This window comes from Pristiophorus japonicus, unplaced genomic scaffold (genome assembly GCF_044704955.1).
Source record: "Pristiophorus japonicus isolate sPriJap1 unplaced genomic scaffold, sPriJap1.hap1 HAP1_SCAFFOLD_884, whole genome shotgun sequence".
NCBI classification, from domain to species: Eukaryota; Metazoa; Chordata; class Chondrichthyes; family Pristiophoridae; genus Pristiophorus; species Pristiophorus japonicus.
The window spans coordinates 44,323-65,829 of NW_027254807.1; the positions used below are offsets into that span (position 1 = coordinate 44,323).

Genomic DNA, 21,507 nt, shown 5'->3' on the forward strand with positions numbered 1-21,507 from the left:
TCTTCCTCTGGGCAGTGTCCTCGGCCCAACCATCTTCAGCTGCTTCATCAATGACCTTCCCTCCATCATAAGGTCAGAAGTGGGGTTGTTTGCTGATGATTGCACAGTGCTCAGTTCCATTCCCAACTCCTCAAAAAATGAAACAGTCCATGCCCGTATGCAGCAAGATCTGGACGACATTCAGCTTTGGGCTGATAAGTGGCATGTAACATTCACACCACAAAAGTGCCAGGCAATGACCAGCTCCAACAAGCAAGAGCCAAACCACCTCCCATTGATATTCAACGGCATTACTCTCGCCGAATCCCCCACCATCAACATCCTGGGGGTCACCATTGACCAGAAACATAACTGGACCAGCCACATAAATACAATGGCAACAAGAACAGGTCAGAGGCTGGATATTCTGCGGCAATGTCTCATCACCTGACTCCCCAAAGCCGTTCCAACATCTACAAGGCACAAGTCAGGAATTTGATGGAATACTCTCCACTTGCTTGGATGAGCGCAGCTCTTGCAACACACAAGATGCTCGACACCATTCAGGACAAAGCAGCCTGCTTGAATGGGATCTCATCCACCACCTTCAACATTCACTCCCTCCACCATCGGCTGTAGTGTGTAACATTTACAAGATGCATTGCAGCAACACGTCAAGGCTTCTTCGGCAACATCTCCCAAATCCGCGACCTCCACCACCTAGAATGACAAGGGTAGCAGGCACATGGGAACACCATCATCTGCAAGTTCCCCTCCAAGTTACACACCATCTTGACTTGGAAATATATTGTTATTCCTTCATTGTGGCTGGATCAAAATCCTAGTGCTCCCTCCCTAACAGCACTGTGGGGGTACCTTCACCACAAGAACTGCAGTGGTTCACGAAGGTTGCTCACCACCACCTTCTCAAGGTGCAATTAGGGATGGGCAATAAATGCTGGCCTTGCCTGCAACCCCCATACCCTGAAACAAATAAAAGAAAATATGTCTTTGTATCTTTTCCCTATCTAATTAATCAAAATAGCCACCTTTGTTAGGAGGAAACAAGGCTCTTACAGAGGGGAAAACATTAGCACAGGTTGCTGTTTGCTTTTAAAGATAAAATCAGTTTCGATAAAAATGGCAGGAAATAAAGAGAAAGAAATGAAAATCTAGGCAAATAAGCAGAGTCCAGACTGTAACAGAATGTTATTGATGTTAAATAGGGACGTCAGCACACTGACACTCCAGTACTGTACTGAGGGAGCGCTGAACTCTCACGGGGGGTTGCCTTTCAGATGAGATGTTAAATCGACGCCCCTTTTGCCTCCTCAGGTGGATAAACGAGCCCATTGCATCTTTCGAAGAAGAGCTGGGGAATTCCTCTGGTTTTCTGGCAAATTTTTATCCCTCAACTAACACACCAATACCCACACTATGTGCTCATTGTCTCTGCTGTTTGGGGAACTTGCTGGGAGCAAATTCGCTGCTGCATTTCCTCCATTACAACTGTGACTCTACATCAAAAATACTTCATTACCTGTAAAGCGCTTTGGGACTTCCTGATGCAGTGATAGGTGCTGTGTAAATACTATGGGCTGGAAATTAGGTTGACGATTTTTTGAGGCATTAATGTCGGGCGGTGGATAAATTAAAGCCAATTGGGTGCAAGTGTGACACAGATCTTTTATATGTGCCAACTTCATAGAATCGTAGGGGAGACGTTGGCTTGCTTTGCACCTCCCATCAGCACCTGCAGGGGTCAGTAATGGGGCACTAAAGGGTTACCGACCTGGTGCGGAAAATTCACCGACACTTGCAAACTTCGCTGGCGGTTTCACACTGATGCTAACATATACCATCTCGCTCTGTTGCGCCCCGTAGATTGTGGTGTCATCTGGTGCACAGTGCCCTGTTAGCGTCCCGGATGTGAAATTCGCTCCCGCCCCCTGCAGCATCGCCGGGCGTCAACAGCGGCAGCTGCAGGAGGCGTTGTCACCTCGGCTGGCCGCTTGGGGAACGCTACTGAAAGTCAATGGTGGTCAGGTAGGGCAACATTTATGAATCTCCCCAGTCTGTTGCATTTTTCTTTTTTTGGACCCCATGATTCATCAACTCTGCACTCTCTTAGAGAGCTTGGGGCTGTTATGCATGTAGCGCAGGTCCAGTGGCCCCACAGAAATAGGATGAATATTGAATCACACCAACATTGGCCCTTCCCTTTAAGCGAGGGAAGGAGCCACCAAAGTGGCTAGGCGGCATGGAACATTACTCAGCACTCTGCCACGACTGCCCCTCGCACTGACTTCAGCCTCTAAGGGAAGTGATCGAGCTTGATTTAGCGCTCCATCTCCCTGTTGGAACGGTAAAGCAGAAGTTCCCAGGATCAAATAATCTTTCCTGCCTGGTGCTCCCTGAAAAGTTATCGCCCCAAACGGGACACTACGCAATTTCTAGCCCATAGAATCGCTGGATGGTTACCGCACAGAAGGAGACCATTCGGCCCGTCAAACCCGTGCCGGCTCTCTGCAAGAGCACTTCAGTTAGTCCCACTCCCCTGCCTTTTCCCTGTAGCTCTGCAAGTTTTATTCATTCAGGTACATATCCAATTTCCTTTTGAAAGCCGCGAATGAGTCTGCCTCCACCACCCTTTCAGGCAGTGCATTCCAGATATTAACCACTCGCTGTATAAAAATGATTTTCTTCACGTCGCCATTGGTTTTTCTGTCAATCGCCTTAAATCTGTGTCCTCTGGTTCTCGACCCTTCCACCAATGGGAACAATTTCTCTCTATCTGCTCTGTCTTGACTCCTCATGATTTTGAATACCTCTATCAAATCTCCTCTCAATCTTCTGTGCTATAAGGAGAACAACTCCAGCTTCTCCAGTCTATCCATGTAACTGAAGTACCTCATCCCTAGAATCATTCTCCTAAAGCTTTCCTGCAACCTCTCTAAGGCCTTCACATCCTTCCTGAAGTGCGGTGCCCAGAATTGGACGGAGTACTCTAGTTGAGGCCAAATCAGTGTTTTATAAAGGTTCATCATAACTTCCTTGCTTTAGTACTCTATGACTTTATTTATGAAGCCCAATATCCAGTCTGCTATTTTACCTGCTTTCTCAACCTGCCCTGCCAGTTTCAATAATTTCTGCACATATACCCCCAGGTCTCTTTGTTCACCCCTTTTAGGATTGTACTCTTTAGTTTATATTGCCTCTTCTCATTCTTCCTATCAATACATCTCACTTTGCACTATTCTACATTAAATTTCATCTGCCACATGTCTGCCCATTTCACCAGCCTGTCTATGTCTTCTTGAAGTCTATCACTCTCCTCCTCACCGTTCACTTTACTTCCAAGTTTTGTGTCATCTGCAAATTTTGAAATTGTACTCTGTAATCCCAAGTCCATGTCATTAATATATATCAAGAAAGACAGTGCTCCTAGTACTGACTCCTGAAGAACACCACTGTATACCTTCCTCCACTCCGAGGTTAAACTGACTGGCCTGTAGTTGTTGGGTTTATCTTTACATCCTTTTTTGAACAAGGATGTGACATTTACAGTTCGCCAGTCCTCTAGCCCCACCCCTGTACCCAAGGGGGATTGGAAAATTATGGCCAGTACCTCTGCGATATCCTCCTTAACCTCCCTCAGCATCCGAGATGTATCCCATCCAGTCCTGGTGACTTATCAACTTTCAGTACAGTCAGCTTTTCTAGTACCTCCTCTTTATCAATTTTTATCTCATCCAGAATCTCCACTACCTCCTCTTTCACTATGACTTTGGCAGCATCTTCTTCCTTGATGAAGACAGATGCTAAGTACTCATTTTATTCCCCAGCCATGCCCTCTGCCTCCATGTGTATGTCTCTGTTTTGGTCCCAGATCCACCCCATCCCTCCTCTTATTACTCATTTATTATTTATGTGCCTGGAATCATGTCTGCAGCTGCAGAAACTCCTGAGTTTTCCCCTATCTATCAAATCCTCTACCATTATGGCCTACCAGGTCTTCCTCCACCTCCCTTGTATAGCAGAGCCACCCGTAGTGCTGTGGACTTGCCTCTGGCTGTACTCCCCAGAGGAAGCATCGCTCTCACCACTGGTTGGAGAGTGAGATTCACTCAAGGCACTCCTGCACTACCTGCCAGGTCTTCTTGTTCAGTGTGACAGTCATCCATTCCCTCCCGCCTGCACACTCTTATGCTGCAGGGTGAGCACCTCCTGAAACTTGTTATCCACGTAACTCTCAGCCTCACGGATGCACCGCAGGGACGGCAGCTGCTGCTTAAACTCCAAAACCCAGAGTCGAGCTCATCTGGCTGACGACATTTCTTGCACATGTGGTTGTCCAGGACAAGAGAAGCATCCTGGAGTTCCCTCATGCTGCAGGATGGGCGTTCCATGACCCTGCCACGCTACTATTTGTTCGACTATTAACTAACATACAGAAATAACCTTAAGACTAAGGGGGAGAAATTAATTATAGCCCAGGAATGGGTGGTAACTTTAGAATAGGTTAAGATTTGGCGCCAGACACTAATAAATCACGCTGCATGCAACATGAAATCTTATTTCTCAAAGAAAGAATTGGAGTGCTAAATCAAGTGCTAATGGTCTGACTCCATGGCATTAGATTCAAAGCGCTAAGCAATATCAGGTGCAGTCGAATCACAAGTCATCATTGCTACAGGCTCTTTCCAGTTCGTAAAGGGGAGGTTCATTGATGCTGCAGAACCTCATTTTAGTGTAGCACTTTGATATGTCGTGAGAATAAAAATGTCACTAATTTTGAGTCGCTACACCATTCTGGAGATGAAACAACCTTTAAATGATTGAATTCAGCGTTGCATACTGTCAAACTGACAAGGAAGCAGTGAAACAGCACTAACCTCACAGCAGCGACTCATTATACATGATCCCTTTAAGTAGCGCCCCTGGAGCCTGCATCCGCCTGTTTGACGCCTGCTCTTCCTGTCGCTGGCGGGGCGAGGCGCTAAGACAGGGGGTGACAATGAATTTTGAAGACCGGGCGCCCAGTGAGCATTGCACGCTCGACGTTGTCACGATCTGCCTGGTGTGAAGTCTCTGGTGCTAACTCGTAGCAGCGACATTACGGGGGGACAGGTTTGGCGTGCAGTGCAGGATTTGCTTCGCCGTGGATCTACTGCCGCACCGCCCACATAGCGCCCCCGCTAGGTGCCAACAGGAGGTGCTAAGGTCCCATATTGTTCTCCCTAAGTGTCTTAAAAGTCGGGCCTACCTTTATCTCCAGCCGCTTCTCTCGCTCACTTATTTAAAGTCTTTGGGGTTGAAATTTGGTTGGTTACCATCAGCCGTTAGTGCCCCGGAGAGGCGTTTCTGTGCCGCTAATGGCTCAGCGCCATGCTCGCGATCTCACCACCTGGTGCAAACTTCGGGTGAGTTTTTGCAGTGGCGGAAAGAACTACTGCCTTGCCCTTTACCGCCAATTGTATGCATGCAATGCCTCGCTGGCGCCGCTGATGCGGACTTTGGATTTGGAGTCTCATTACCGGCTGGCAGTGAACTCGCCACAGAAAGCTGGCATTCACAACTGACGGTTACGATGCCGGGGCGGTATATAAAGGGAGTAGTAACCGGGGCACAGAGGTCGCGGTGTGTGCCACGTATTCTCCTAGCAGAGTGTGTAGGTGTTGGTGTGCTACAGCTGCTGAGTATTTACCTTGACGATGACCATTTTGGCTCCATTGATGAGTACCATCTCGCTCTTACCAGCAACTTGATGGAGGCAGTGTTGGCACACCACGTCATGCTGCGGCGACTACTTCAAAAGTGCCAGCTACACAGACGGGATATGGCCGATGTGTGTCCACGCCTGAGGAGAGGCCGCAGATGTAAGGGCAGGAGGCCTTACCCCACCTCGAGTTTACCTTGCGCATTCTTCGTACCTTGATATGTTCAAGAAGCAGTGCATAAGAAGGCTGTGGTTCTGGAAAGAGGTACATACGAACATATGTACAATGACGGACATGTAAAAACCATATGGTCCATCGTGCCTGTCCCACACAATTGCGATACCTTGTGGATCACAACATATACACTCCACCCCATCTGAAACCACTTGATCTCCTGGGAGAGGTAAAAAAACAAAAACCCAGGCCAATTTGGGGAAAAAAAATCTGGGAGATTCCTCTCCGACCCATCTAGGCATCGAAACTAGTCCAGGAGATCATTCTGGCCATTAAATTCCCTGCAGTACCTACCTTCTGTAACAGGTGATCTCCGCCGCAGCCAGAAACAAGTCTAGCTTTCGCTTGAAGGAATTCAGCAAGTCTGCATCCACCAAATGAAATGGCAGCTTGTTCCAGAGGTCTGTTCTCTGGGCAAAGAACCACCTCCTGACATCTAACCAAGATCTAGGCCAAAACCTCTTAAATTTGTGACCCCTGGTTCTTCCTAACCTATTTAATTGAAATAAACTGTCAACAGGAACAACGTCTTTTCTCTTCATAATCTTATAAACCTCAATCATATCCCCCCCTAAGTTTACTCTGCTCTAAGATATGGAGCCCCAACTCGTTTAGCCTATCTTGATATCTAAGATGCTTTAGACTTGGAATTATTCGAGTGCCCTCTTCTGACCCTTTCCAGAGCCTCAATATCACCCACAGGTGAGGAGACCAAAACTGGACACAGTATTCCAAGTACAGCCTGACTAAGGTCTTGTACAAGGACAAAACAGCATGCCTCGTCTGATACTCAATTGTCCTATGGATATACCCCAACACCCTATTTGCTCAAGCTATCGCTGCACAGCATTGCTCATGTACCTTTAAGGATGTATGCACTAGAATGTCCAAATTTCTGTTTATCTCCACCATCTTTAATGCCTTTCTCTGGAGGGTGTACAAATGTTAAGCATTTGCCCTGAACACATGCATAACACTGCACAATCCGTGCTTTTTTTTCTCTGCCGCATCCTCTGTGAAGACACAAAACAACAACAACCGATTTCTACAGAAGTTTTAACAATGAAAAACATTGTAAAGATGATATTTTAGAGAGTTTCTGTGTATTGATCTTTTGAGGAATGTTTAGAGAATTTAGTGGCATTTTTAAAATATTCTTTTAATGAATGTTTATATCCACATTGTATTTAGCTAAACTGTTAATCACTTCTGTGTCCAGTGATATCCTCCTCCGTGTAAGACTCTCAACTATTGGAATGCTCCTCTGAGACTGTCACAATATTAAAGCCTGGCCCAAGTGTGCCTTACCACAGGAGTTACATAAGTGTTCAGTAACATCAGAAAAATAACTCTGTCCTTAACTTTTTTGGATCCACTTTTTGCTTGTCTCAGTGGTTGCTCGTATTCTGTTTGTCCATTAATGGGAAACATTTCCTGCAGGTCTGAGCCCAGATCACAAATTGTGACTTGTCACTAATGCCGTCTAATTGAATATTAATGCTACATTTGTCATATTTTGACTTACACTAAGTTGGTACACAAATTGCCAACACTCAGAACATAGCTCCCATTGTCACATGAAATCAAGAAAGCTGGTTATCAATGCAAGAATGACATCACAGGCAAATTTCCCAGTACAGGCAAATTTCTAGCACTAAATTGAATCCCTACATTGTGTGATCACAAACAGTGCCCGGGACCAGCAACTCACAGGTAAGGACTTGATGTTTCTTTACTAACATTATTCTATTTGTATTTGTGTATGGGTTGACAAAATAGAATGAGGATTGTAAACCTACTGGTTTAAATGAACCTAACCTTCCTGAATGAAATCGAGCATTGAACTGTTAGCACGATGAATGTTGTGTTGGGCATGTTCAGGGTTAATCCTACGCCCTGCTTATTGCAAACTTCAGAACATTAATATTTGGTGTGATACCAATGGAGATTTTATAATGTTAGTCAGAAAATATTCAATGTGAAGTATTTTGTGAACCTATATTTAAGTACACTGTTTAGTGGTCAGATAAACACACTGGTCCTGAATTTCCTTGGGCCGAGATCGTGCCTCACATTCCCCTCCAGCACTGACCCCGCCAGAGTTTGCAGGATCTGCAGTGGGCTCTATATTTGTAGGGGACAGCTGCGCTACTTCGGGTGTAACTCTGGTACCTGCCTGCCCCAGGTTCTCAGAAACTCCTACGATCCTCTGCCGCGGTGGGTGGGGCCCGGGAGGCGGGTGGGAAGAGGGAGGGTTGCCCGAACCTGCCAATGTTCCTTTCAGTCTTTGTGGTCGCCAGTGCTCCACTCACTTGGTGTCCCACCCTACGTACAAATGCTGGGTCTTGGCTCCAGATCAGGGGTGGATCTCCTAGTTAAGGGAATTCCTATCCCCTGCCCATCATTTGTAAGGCATTGACGGAAGCCTCACCACTTCTATGTTACTGTGGAATCTCGCAGAAACAGCGACAGCCAGTGTGACCAGGGTTAGAATTTCAGGATCACTGTTTGTATGTTCCTGTTCTGGTCTGGTGTACATCTGACAAGTATCTCATAAAGTATGAGGGGCATGAGAACTGCCCAGTGTGGCACTAAAATTAACGACTGACAGAATTTAATTCATGGTTTAAGATTTGGGGTCCTGTGAATGTAAAGAGGTTGATTGGAAAAGACTTTCCTTTGAACAATTATACCTGGACATAAGATTAAATGTAGGAGATTTAGGACAGAGAGCAGGAGATATATTTTTACACAGAGGATGGTGAGGCTGAGGAATGCACAACCAGAGTTAGTGATTGAAGCAGAGACCATGTCAACATTTAAGAATAGGTTAGATAGGTGGGAGAAGGAACGGGGGATGGAGGGAAATGGGAACTGGGTGGGCACATTGGATTAGGGCTACTGCTCATGTGGAGGATATACACCATCACGAACTAGACCCTTCAACCACTGGAAACGTTCTGTTTCTATCCACTCTGTTCCAAAGTTGCCTAAAGGTTGCCGCGCACCCAAACAAAATTAGGGATATTATTGCTTTGTACCCCCCTTCCCCGTCATAATTCTAAACACCTCTATCAAATCATCATGTAACCTCCTCTGTTCGAATGAAAACAGACCTAATTTTTCATGTCTTCATACTTGTATTTCCTCACATCCGGCAGCATCCCAGTGACTGTAATCTGTGCCCTCTCTATTGTCTCGGTATCCTTCCTATCGTGTGGAGACCAATAGGGCACACAGAACTCTAACTGTGTTACTGAGCTTTTATATAGATTTTTCATCACATTTTGACTTTTATATTCAACATCATTTGCCATAAACCCAGTATCCCTAAACGAGACCTGCAATTGAAAAATATGCCTCTATTTCTGCCATCATCAATATGGCGGGCGGCAAACCTCTGGCGTGGAATGTGCGCGCGGGCCCTACCCGCCATATTGGACACGTTGGCACCTATTTGATGCCAGGTGCATTGTGCACAAATTTCTGCGTCTTTGTTTCTACTTTGCTGCTTGACAGATTATTCCAAATATTTATTGCTCTTTGAATCAAGAAATTCTTACTAAAATCTGTCTTACATTTATTTTACCCAAATTTTTATTTATTCACTCTGGTCATATTCTCAGTTGCATGGCTAGTCTGATTCTTTCCACAAATCTCTTGTTGCAGTATATCTTTGTCCTTTTATAATAATATGTGAAAGTGTGTGGGGTAAAAACATGAGGAGGAATGAAATATTGACAGAGTACTCGAGTTAAAGATGGCAAAATTTGGATTTGCGATTAACGTTTTGGTTGATTGAATCTAAAATGGCTGGAATAGTTACATCATGCTAGCATATTTATGTTGAAATCAGATTCTGGGTTCACTTTATCTGTAACATTTAGGGGGCGAAATTGCCCCCTTGTTGCACCACCTGGAGGAGGGGGGGCGCTACCACCTCCCGGGAATTGCTCTGCAGGTTTGGGAGGCATTGGCTCGGCAGCACTGTGTCCCGCGGTTAGTGCCCCGGACCGCCATGCAATCGGCGATGATGTCATTGCCATACGCATCAACTGCTCACCGCCCCGCGCCGACCCCTTAATGCCCCACGAGGGAAATTGGTCCATAGTCCGCGAGGCTGGTGCGGGCGGATGACAACGCCAGTTTCGTGGGTCGGGTGTCCGTTCTCAGGGCGCTGTTTAAAGGGGAGGCTTGCAGCGCTCCGGGCCGCCATCTTTATTTGTTGGCTGACTCTCCATGCGTGGTCTAGGCTGACACTCCGTCTTGAGTGCCCGGCTGCTGACCTTATCTCACGTTGCCTCGGTAGCCCAGAGGCAGCCACCAAAGGGCTGTGCAGAGTGCGCAGCGGCCCTCCCATTTAATGGAAGGGGAGGGGCATTGTAGCGCATCAACATGAAACATCAGGCTGAGCGATAATAGTCCCGGCCCCTGAAGGTTACCGCCCCCAATCGGGACACTTGATAATTTTGCCTCCTTAATAGTTAAGATTTGATATTTGATGATATTCTGCCTTAAATACCATTTTAGACTGTGCAGTTTGAGTTTTTATTATTTGATCTTGGGATGTGGGCATGATTGGCAAGGCCAACATTTATTGCCCATCCCTAATTGCCCTTGAGAAGGTGGTGGTGTGAACCGCCTTCTTGAACTGCTACAGTTCTTATGGTGAAGGTACTCCCACAGTGCTGCTTCACTTCTTTGTTGCGATTGTGTGTCTTTCTAGGCATATTGCTGTGAGTCTGGAGTCACATATAGGCTAGACCAAGTAAAGATGGCTGATTTCCTTCCCTGAAGGACATTAGTGAACCAATTGGCTTTTTACGATAATCCGGTAGTTTCATGGTCATCAGTACTAGCTTTTTATTCAAGATTATATATTGGATCTGATATTTAGTAGTAAGTCTTATCTCGTATCAGGCCTCCATGTGGGGGAACATCTGGGCAACAGTGATCACATCATTATATGGTTCCAATTGGTAGTAGAACGAAAGATACTGAGAACCTGCAACTCGGACCGGATTTCAAAGTGGCAGATGATTTGGAACAGGTAAATTGGCTAACCCTCCTTCGTGGTGATGCGACCGATGTTGAATATAAATGGAAAGTTTTTAGGAATCAAATTAAAAATGTGGTAAACAAACAAGTGCCCAAAATCAAAAGAAGGAAATGTGGTAAGAAAAGCTAATGTGGCTGAGTGGGTATGTACAAAGACAAATAAAATGTAAACAGAAATATTTGTATAAATTAAAGAAATTTAACACTCAAATAAATAGGGTTGAATGCAAAGAACAACTAAAGAAAACTAAGGCTGATATTAGAACAGCAAAAAGACGAATGGAAAAAAGGACTGTAGACAACTGTGGCAGTAATGGGAAGAGCTTTTTTAGTTATGTGAAGAGTCCAAGAACTATCAAAGACTGAATTGGGCCACTGAAGGGAGTTGAAGGCCAGGTTACAAAGGACTCAATGAGTATGGCGGAAATATTAAATGAGTACTTTGCATCAGTATTCACCCTTGAAGATGATGCTCAAATATTAGAAGTTAATGACACTAATTTGACTACAAGTAACATTAACATAGATAAGCATATTGTCTTAGAAAGAATTAAGAACTTAAAAATAAATAGAGCAGCAGGGCTGGACAATATCCACCCGAGGGTCCTCTGGGAGATGGCACATGTGCTATGAAAGCCCCTGGCTTGTATCTTTAATAGCTCACTGCACTCTGGAATGGTTCCTACAGATTGGAAGGAGGCTGATGTAATCCCCATTTTTAAAAAAGGTGACAAGGCAGACCCGGGTAACTATAGGCCCATCAGTTTAACATCAGTAATAGGTAAGATGCTTGAAGGAATCATAAGGCATGCAATATATGAATACTTAGATAGGGTGGGATATATTTGGGATACCCAACATGGCTTCATAAAAAAGAGGTCATGTCTCACAAATCTAATTGTACTTTTTGAAGAAGTTACAAAGTTGGTGGATGAGGGAAGCCCAGTACACATTGTCTACTTAGATTTCCAAAAAGCTTTTGACAAGGTACCGCACAAGAGGCTTCTCTATAAAATCAGAGCCTCTGGTATTAGTGGAAATATATTGAGCTGCATACAGAACTGGCTGGCAGGATGCAGGCAAAGCGTCGTTATAGATGGATTTGGATCTGTTTGGAGACCGGTCACCAATGGTGACCCGCAGTGATCATAGAAATATAGAAATGTACAGCGCAGAAGGAGGCCCTTTCGGCCCATCGTGTCTGCACCGGCCGACAAAGAGATGCACGGCCCTCGGTCAACAGCCCTGAAGGTTACATATAAACCTATGAACAATGGCAGAAAGGCAAAGAGCACCTAGCCCAACCAGTCCGCCCCGCACAACTGCGACACCCCTTACACTGAAATATTCTACACTCCACCCCAACCGGAGCCATGTGATCTCCTGGGAGAGGCAAAAACCAGATAAAAACCCAGGCCAATTTAGGGAGAAAAAAATCTTGGAAAATTCCTCTCCGACCCATCCAGGCAATCAAAACTAGTCCAGGAGATCACCCTGGCCGTATTCGATTCCCTGTAGTGCGTACCATTATATCTGCACCAGCCAACAAGAGGTTATCCAGTCTAATCCCAATTACCAGCTCTAGGTCTGTAATCCTGCAGGTTACAGCACTTTAAGTGCCCATTTAACCATCTCTTGAAAATGGTGAGGGTTTCTGCATCCATCACTCTTCCAGGCAGTGAGTTCCAGATCCCCACAACTCTCTGCGTAAAGAAGCCCACCCCTCCAAATCCCCTCTAAACTTTTCACCAACCACCTTAAAACTATGCCCCCTCATAATAGACCCCTCCACCATTGGAAATAGGCCCTACTAGGCCTCCATTATGTCTAGGCCCCTCAATATTTTGTACACCTCAATGAGGTCTCCTCTTAACCTCCTCTGTTCCAATGAGAACAAACCCAGCCTATCCAATCTGTCCACATAACTAAGATCCTCCATTTCAGGCAGCATCCTAGTAAATCTCCTCTGCACCCTCTCTAGTGCAATCATGTCCTTCCTATATGTTATGTCTGTAAGCTTGTAATGTTTGTAGCTCCACACTGTGGATGTGGACATATTGTGTACTGCAACTGCAGAGTTAATAATAAACAGAACCAGGCTGTTCCGGAGGCTTCCGATAGAGCTGCCTGCCATGTTAGGAGCTGTGTGTGTTGTGCACTGTGAATATATTACACTATAATACGGCAACCAGAACTGCACGCAGTATTCCAGCTGTGGCCTAACCAAAGTATTATACAATTTAAGCATAACCTCCCTGCTCTTATATTCTATGCCTTGGCCAATAAAGGCAAGCATTCCGTATGCCTTCTTAACCACCTTATCCACCTGGCTTGCAACTTTCAGGGATCTGTGGACAAGTGCTGCAAGGTCCTTTTGTTAATTTACACTATTAAGTGGTCTACCACTTAATGTGTATACCCTTTCCTTATAGTCCTCCCAAAGTGCATTACCTCACACTTCTCTGAATTAAATTCCATTTGCCACTGCTCTGCCCACCTGACCAGTAGATTGATATCCTCCTGCAGCCCATGACTTTCCTCTTCATTAACAACCACACTGCCAATTTTAGTGTTATCTGCAAACTTCTTAATCATACTCCCTATATTCAAATCTAAATCGTTGATATATACCACAAAAAGCAAGGGACTTAGTACTGGGACCGTTGCTTTTTATATTTTTATTAATGATCTGGATTCAGGAGTTGGTGGGACAAGTTGCAAATTTGCAGATGATACCAAGATCTGTGCGAGTGCTAGAACAGTAGAAGAGGCTCGTCTGATTGAGGCAGATCTTAATGTGCTGGGAGACTGGGCTCGTGACTGGAAAATTATGTATAACTTAGCTAAGTGCAGTGTTATATATGTGGGCAGGGCAAATGCTCAACATTTATACACCCTCCAGGGAAATGCATTGAAGATGGTGGAGATAGAAAGAGATTTGGGCATTCTAGTGCATACATCCTTAAAGGTACATGAGCAATGCTGTGCAGTGATAGCTAGAGCAAATAGGGTGTTGGGGTGTATCCATAGGACGAGGCGTACTGTTTTGTCTTTGTACTTAGTCAAGCCCCACTTGGAATACTGTGCCCAGTTCTGGTCTCCTCACATGGTGGATGATATTGAGACTCTGGAAAGGGTGCAGAAGAGGGCCACTAGACTAATTCCAAGTCCAAAGCATCTTAGTTATCAAGATAGGTTAAACGAGTTAGGAGTGGCTCGTCCCTGAATTAAAGGGAAGGGCCCAAGCTGCACAATCTGCATAATCAACTGTGCCGGGCTGAGCAATCGTGGCACGGACCCCGCGTCCAAATCGACACCGGCACGGAAAATAAAAGCAGACATTTTTTTCAGGAGCAGCCAGCCACTTCCCTTTTAAATTTCACCTCGCTAGCAGCCAGCTGCCCGGGACGTGTCCCCGAAACTGTTGCTGTCATCGCTCGGCGCAGCTTCAGTGCTCGATCCCCAATTTAGGGTCTGGGGTGCTAATGGAGCCTTGTGCATGCCGATTGTCCTATGAGGAGAGATTGAGTAGACTTGGTCTATATTCTCTCGTGTTTAGAAGAATGAGAGGTGATCTCACTGAAACATACAAAATTCTTGCAGTGCTTGACAGGGTAGATGCAGAAAAGATGTTTTCCCTGGCTGGGGAGTCTAGAACCAGGGGTCACAGTCTCATTTAGGAGTGAGATAAGGAGAAATTTCTTCACTCAGCAGGTGTGAATCTTTTGAATTCTCTACCCCAGATGGCTGTGGAGACTCAGTCGTTGAGTATATTCAAGATAGAGATCGGTAGATTTTTGTTTATTAAGTGAATCATGGGATGTGGGGATAGTGCAGGAAAGTGGAGTTAAGTTGGAAATTAGCCATGATCTTATTGAATGGCGGAGCAGGCTCAAGGGGCCGAATGGCCCACTCCTGCTCCTATTTCTTATGTTCTTATGTTCATGGACCATAAGCTTTTCCATATTAACATCAATTCATCTAGTGAATCTAAATAGATGTATCCAAAGCCTGAAGCAAAGTACAACCCAAGAAACTTTGGATTCCTGTTCACTCCTGATAGACAAATGTTTGTGACAAGCAAATCACATTTATTAATTGCTCAAGTATTTATTTGTTTAATTTGATGGTCACACAGCCTGCGGTTTTATTTCCAGTCTCTGGTGTCCTCAGGTTATGAATCAACTGTGGAAAGAGGACCGACGAACTACCTCCAGCTTCTATCAGTTCTGTTTGACGTGGCCATTCACAGCTGTGTCCGAGCAACCTGAGGACAGTTCTCCATCTGACCTTTCCTCTCCACCAAAATCTAAATCATTCCCCCAAGCCAATTGCTGATCTCGATGATCACAAGTGTGAACCATGTCCTGCCATTTTGTGCCACTGAATGTTGGTGCTCCAATTGAGATTTAATCGTTTAAATAAATTTTAATTTGACACATTTCAGATATAACCAATATTTAAGCAGTATTCACTCAGTGCTCTCATATTCAAAATATTGATTTTCCAGAGGGGGAATGCAGCAGAAGATGCCTCCCAGAGCAAGTTCCTTTCACAAACTGATGGCCTGTCGATGTCTTCTTTTATATTTCTTCTGGTTTCACACTGGAAAAGGTAATTTGTTTTTCAGCTCTTCCGTTTTCCATCTTTAAATCGCATTTCAATTTCAATGGTTGTACCGGGCTGGCGATCCAATGGGATACATCGTGGGTTGTGTATCTCAGGGTAATGACCCTGTTTAAGAATTTGTATAACCGCAAAGGCTGTTAATGTGCAGTTGTTGTGGACCACACCCAGCACATGATGGTGAATGCCCAGTATCCTGGCAGCAGTCATGATGCCTTTATCCTGTGCCAGTCCACTTTGCCAGCAATCTTCCAGCCACCTCATCGAACCCGAGCGTGGCTGCTTGGAGACAAGAGCTATCCGTTCTTCACCTGGCAGATAACTGCATTTTGTAACCGCATCACTTATGGCCAGCAATGGGAGCCATACTGCCACGAGGAAGCTCATTGAGCAGACCATCGAGGTGCTCAAACAATGATTCCACTGCCTTGACCGCTCGGGAGGCATTCTCCTTGGCATGGGCAGTAGCAGTCTGGGCTGGCTGGCTGACAGGCATCTGCAATGGCACTAGCAGAGTGGCAGTGATGGAAGTATGAATGCTGTCACCCTGAGAGAGGACAGCAGATTCTTGTTCCATGGAGCCACTGCCACTCCCCCTGGGGCAGCCCCTCAGCATTCCTCGCCATCTGTTGGAGAACAGTTTGCTGGGCTGCTGTAAGACCCTTTCCACAACCCAGCCACAATGGCAGCAGTCTGAGCTTGCATGGCAGAAAGCAGAGCCTGCGTGACTGAAGTCTGAGCTTTCACAGCAGCCCTGAGACGTTGTGTCACTTCCACTTGTGCTGCAATATCGCTCATCACACCCAGCATCATGGTTGGGTCTAATGGAGTTGCCAATCACTTCTATCCGGCAAATCATTGGCTCCAATCTCCACTCAAAGTCCCGTGCAATGTTGGACCTGGACTCCTCCAAGCTCCTTAACAGTGACAAGACTCTCTTTGGCAGGCCTGGCATTGCACCAGGAATTTCTGTGTGCATGCCCATCACCCTTCTTCTGAAGGCCACCCTGTTCTATATGTAAACTTGTATTTACTCTGTACAGCCACCAGAGGGCTCATCTGCTGGAGTCCCAAGGGATCCCATAATCCCTAGAGAACACAGCTATTTAAGGAAGCCTCACAGGTTGGAGAGGCACTCTGGACACCTGCAATAAAAGGCTAAGGTCACACTTTACTTTGAGCTCACAGTGTTCAGTCTGACGCTTTCTCCATGCACAACAACTGGCGACGAGATACAGATAGTAAACCAAAAGATGCAGAGAACAGTGGGCATCCTGGAGAAATTCTCGGAGCGAGATGATTGGGAAACTTTTGTGGAGTGACTCGACCAATAGTTCGTGGCCAACGATCTTGATGGGGAAGAGAAAGCTGCCAAACGAAGGGCGATCCTCCTCACCGTCTGTGGGGCACCGAACTATGGCCTCATGAAGAATCTGCTCACTCCAGAGAAACCCACGGAGAAATCGTATAATGATTTGTGCACACTGGTCCGAGAGCATTTGAACCCGAAGGAAAGCGTTCTGATGGTGAGGTACCGGTTCTACACCTACAAAAGGTCTGAAGGCCAGGAAGTGGCGAGTTATGTCGCCGAGCTAAGACGTTGCAGGACATTGCGAATTTGAAGGACATTTGGAGCACATGCTCAGAGACATTTTCGTACTTGGCATTGGCCACGTAACCATACCTCGCAAGCTTTTGACTGTAGAGACCCCAACCTTGAGTAAGGCCACAGCGATAGCCCAGGCATTCACTGCCACCAGTGACAATACTAAGCAAATCTCTCAGCACACAAATGCTGCTACAAGTACTGTGAACAAAGTGATGTTGTTTTCAAATCGCAACGTACAGGACAAGTCACACATGCCTTCAGCTGCACATCTGCAGATGTCTCGGAGTCCACCATCAAGGGTGATGAATGCAAGGTCATTAACACCTTGTTGGCGCTACAGGGGTGATCATCATTTCCATTCATGCCAATTCAAAGGGTATGTTTGCAAGAGCTGTGGAACAATGGGACACCTCCAACGAGTGAGCAGGCGAGCTGCTAAACCTGTTAAAACTGCAAACCACCACATTGCAGAGGAGGACAGATCCAAGGAGGATCACGATGAACCAGAGCCTCAGGCCGAGGAGGCAGAGTTACATGGGGTGCCCACATTCACCACGAATTGTCTCCCGATAATGCTGAATGTTGAACTAAATGGACTCCCGGTGTCAATGAAACTGGACATGGGCGCGAGCCAGTCCATCATGGGCAAAAAGACTTTCGAAAGACTGTGGTGCAACAAGGACTCAATGCCTCAACTCCAATTTGTATGAAACTAAGAACTTACACGAAAGCGCTGATTCGCATAATTGGCAGTGCTACCGTAAAGGTCTCTTACGATGGAGCGGTGCACAAGCTACCACTCTGGGTGGTACCGGGCGATGGTCCCACGCTGCTCGGCAGGAACTGGCTGGGAAAAGATACGCTGGAACTGGGACGATATCCAAGCGCTATCAGCCACTGACGACACTTTGTGTGCCCAGGTCTTAAACAAGTTCCCTTCGCTGTTCGAACCAGGCAGTGGGAAATTCCAGTAAGCAAAAGTGAAGATCCACCTAATTCCGGGGGCGTGACCCATCCATCACAAGGCAAGAGCAGTACCGTACATGATGAGAGAAAGGGTAGAGATCGAGCTCGACTGGCTGCAACGAGAGGGCATCATTTCACCGATCGAGATCAACGAGTGGGCCAACCCGATCCTTCCCGTCCTCAAGGGAGATGGCACCGTCAGAATCTGTGGTGATTACAAAGTAACTATCAATCGTTTCTGCCTACAGGACCAATACCCACTACCAAAGGCCGACGACCTCTTTGCAATGCTGGTGGGAGGAAAGACGTTCAAGAAGCTGGATCTGACTTCAGCCTATATGACGCAGGAACTGGAGGAATCATCGAAGGGCCTCACCTGCATCAACACGCACAAAGGTCTTTTTATTTATAACAGATGCCCATTTGGAATTCAGTCAGTGGCAGCGATATTCCAGAGAAAATTGGAAAGCTTACTGAAGTTGGTCCTGCACACCGTGGTCTTCCAGGATGATATCTTGGTCGCAGGTCAGAACACAGCCGAGCATCTTCAGAACCTGGAGGAGGTTCTCAGTCGACTCAACCACGTGGGGCTCAGGTTAAAATGCTCGAAGTGCGTTTTCCTGGCACCTGAAGTGGAGTTCTTGGGAAGGAGGATTGCGGCGGATAGCATCAAGCCCACCAACGTGAAGACGGAGACAATCGAGAACGTACCAAGTCCACAGAACGTGACGGAGCTGCGATCGTTTCTGGGACTCCTGAACTACTTTGGTAACTTCTTACCAGGTCTCAGCACATTGTTAGAACCACTGCATGTCTTACTATGAAAAGGCGATGAATGGGTTTGGGGCAAAAGCCAAGAAAATGTTTGTAAAAACGCGAAAATTGCTCGGCTCAAACAAATTGCTTGTGTTGTATGATCCATGTAAGCGTTTGGTACTAGCATGTGATGCGTCATCATATGGCGCCAGGTGTGTATTGCAACAAGCTAATGATTTTGGGAAACTGCAGCCGGTTGCTTATGCATCCAGGAGTCTGTCTAAGGCTGAGAGAGCCTACAGCATGATTGAGAAACAAGCTTTAGCATGTGTCTATGGGGTAAAGAAAATGCATCAATACCTATTTGGGTAAAATTCGAATTGGAAACTGACCATAAGCTACTCATATCCCTGTTTTCTGAGTGTAAAGGGATAAAAACCAACGCATCGGCCCGCATCCAGAGATGGGTGTTCATATTGTCCGCGTACAACGATGCCATCCGCCACAGGCCAGGCACAGAAAACTGTGCCGATGCTCTCAGTAGACTGCCATTGCCCAACACGGGGGTGGAAATGGCGCAGCCTGCAGATTTAGCATTTGAAAGTGAGCAATCACCCGTCACTGTCCGGCAGATCAAAACCTGGACAAGCCAGAACCCCTTATTATCCCTAGGCAAAAGCTGTGTGCTTCACGGAAGCTGACTAATGTCCCAGTGGAAATGCAGGAAGAGATAAAGCCGTTCCAGCGGTGCAAAGATGAAATGTCTATACAGGCAGACTGCCTTCTGTGGGGCAATCTTGTGGTCCTCAAGAAGGGCAGAGACACCTTCATCAATGACCTCCACAGTACCCACCCAGGCATCGTAATGATGAAAGCGATAGCCAGATCCCACATGTGGTGGCCCGGTATCGATGCGGACATAGAGTCCTGCGTTCACAGATGTAATACATGCTCGCAGTTAAGCAATGTACCCAGGGAGGCGCTGCTAAGTTTATGGTCTTGGCCCTCTAAACCATTGTCTAGGGTACACTTCGACTATGCAGGCCCGTTCTTGGGTAAAATGTTCCTTGTGGTTGTAGATGCGTACTCTAAGTGTATGGAATGTGAGATAATGCCGGCTAGCACGTCCGCTGCCACTACTGAAAGCCTGCGGGCCATGTTTGCCACCAACACGTACCCGATGTCCTGGTAAGCGACAATGGGCCATGTTTTACCAGTGCTGAGTTCAAAGAATTCATGACCTGTAATGGGATCAAACATGTCACATCTGCCCCGTTTAAACCAGCGTCCAATGGCCAGGCAGAGAGAGCAGTGCAAACCATCAAGCAAGGCTTAAAGAGTGTAACTGAAGGCTCGCTGCAGACTCGCCTATCCTGAGTCCTGCTTAGCTACTGCACAAGACCCCATTTGCTCACTGGGATCCACTTGCTGAACTACTCATGAAAAGAGTACTTAAGACAAGGCTCTCGTTAGTTCACCCTGATCTACATGAACAGGTAGAGAGCAGGCGGCTTCAACAAAGTACATACCATGATAACGCAAATGTGTCACACGAGATTGAAATCAATGATCCTGTGTTTGTATTGAATTATGGACAAGGTCCCAAGTGGCTTCCCGCCACTGTCGTGGCCAAAGAGGGGCGCAGGGTGTTTTGGGTCAAACTTTCAAATGGATTCATTCACCGGAAACACTTGGACCAAATCAAACTCAGATTCACGGACTATCCTGAGCAACCTACCTTGGACCCCACCTTTTTTGATTCCCCAACATACACCAGTGGCAATCGGCACCACGGTAGACCACGAAGCAGAACCCATCATCCACAGCAGCCCAGCAGGACCCAACACACCAGGCAGCTCAGCAAGGCCAACTGCATAGCAGCCCAGTGAGGGCCTAACAAATGATTCAACAATAACAGCTTTCACATCGAGACGATCAACCAGGCAAGAAGGGCCCCAGATCGACTCACATTGTAAATAGTTACACTATTGACTTTGGAGGTGGTGGAGGGGGGCAGGGGGGAGTGTATAAGTAAACTTGAATTTACTCTGCACATCCCCTGGAGTCTCAAGGCATCCCATAATCCCTTGGGAGCACAGGTATTTTAGGAGGCCTCACAGGTTGGAAAGGCTCTCTGGAGACCTGCAATAAAAGACTAAGGTCACACTTTACTTTGAGCTCATAGTGTTCAGTCTGACTCTTTCTCCATACACAACATGCCCCATCAAATTCCTCGTCTGAATCCTGTCCAGCAGAACTCGTGTGTGACCTCGCCCTCTGCGGAGCTGACACCTGCGCTATCCTTGCCCCTTGGCCTGACTGCAGCCCACTCATGCCTGGTGACTCACCACGTGTAGATCCCACCTCAATACAATCCTCTAGTTCACACAGTGCTATTTTCTAAGCTGGTGCCTGAGAGTGTCCGATTGAGTGATGCCTCTTCGCTATCCTCTACTTCTTGCTGCTCAGGCTGGGCTGCTGGCACTTCTTGGGTATCTGAAAGGAGAAAGGCACAATGATCTGGTTGTGGTGAGGGGAGTGGTTGGTAACACAATCTAA

At 46.4% G+C, this 21,507-nt stretch overlaps 1 protein-coding gene across 1 annotated transcript in view; it reads left to right on the forward strand.

Moving 5' to 3' along the window:
* Nucleotides 1-1,941: 1,941 nt before the first annotated feature.
* The window catches only part of LOC139257606 (uncharacterized), a 108,990-nt gene continuing 89,424 nt past the window's right edge, over nucleotides 1,942-21,507 (forward strand). The window contains exons 1-2 of the mRNA XM_070874544.1: nucleotides 1,942-2,025; nucleotides 15,502-15,605. Of these exons, the coding sequence (XP_070730645.1) occupies nucleotides 2,015-2,025; nucleotides 15,502-15,605 (115 nt within the window). The 5' untranslated portion in view covers nucleotides 1,942-2,014. The remainder of the gene's footprint in view (nucleotides 2,026-15,501; nucleotides 15,606-21,507) is intronic.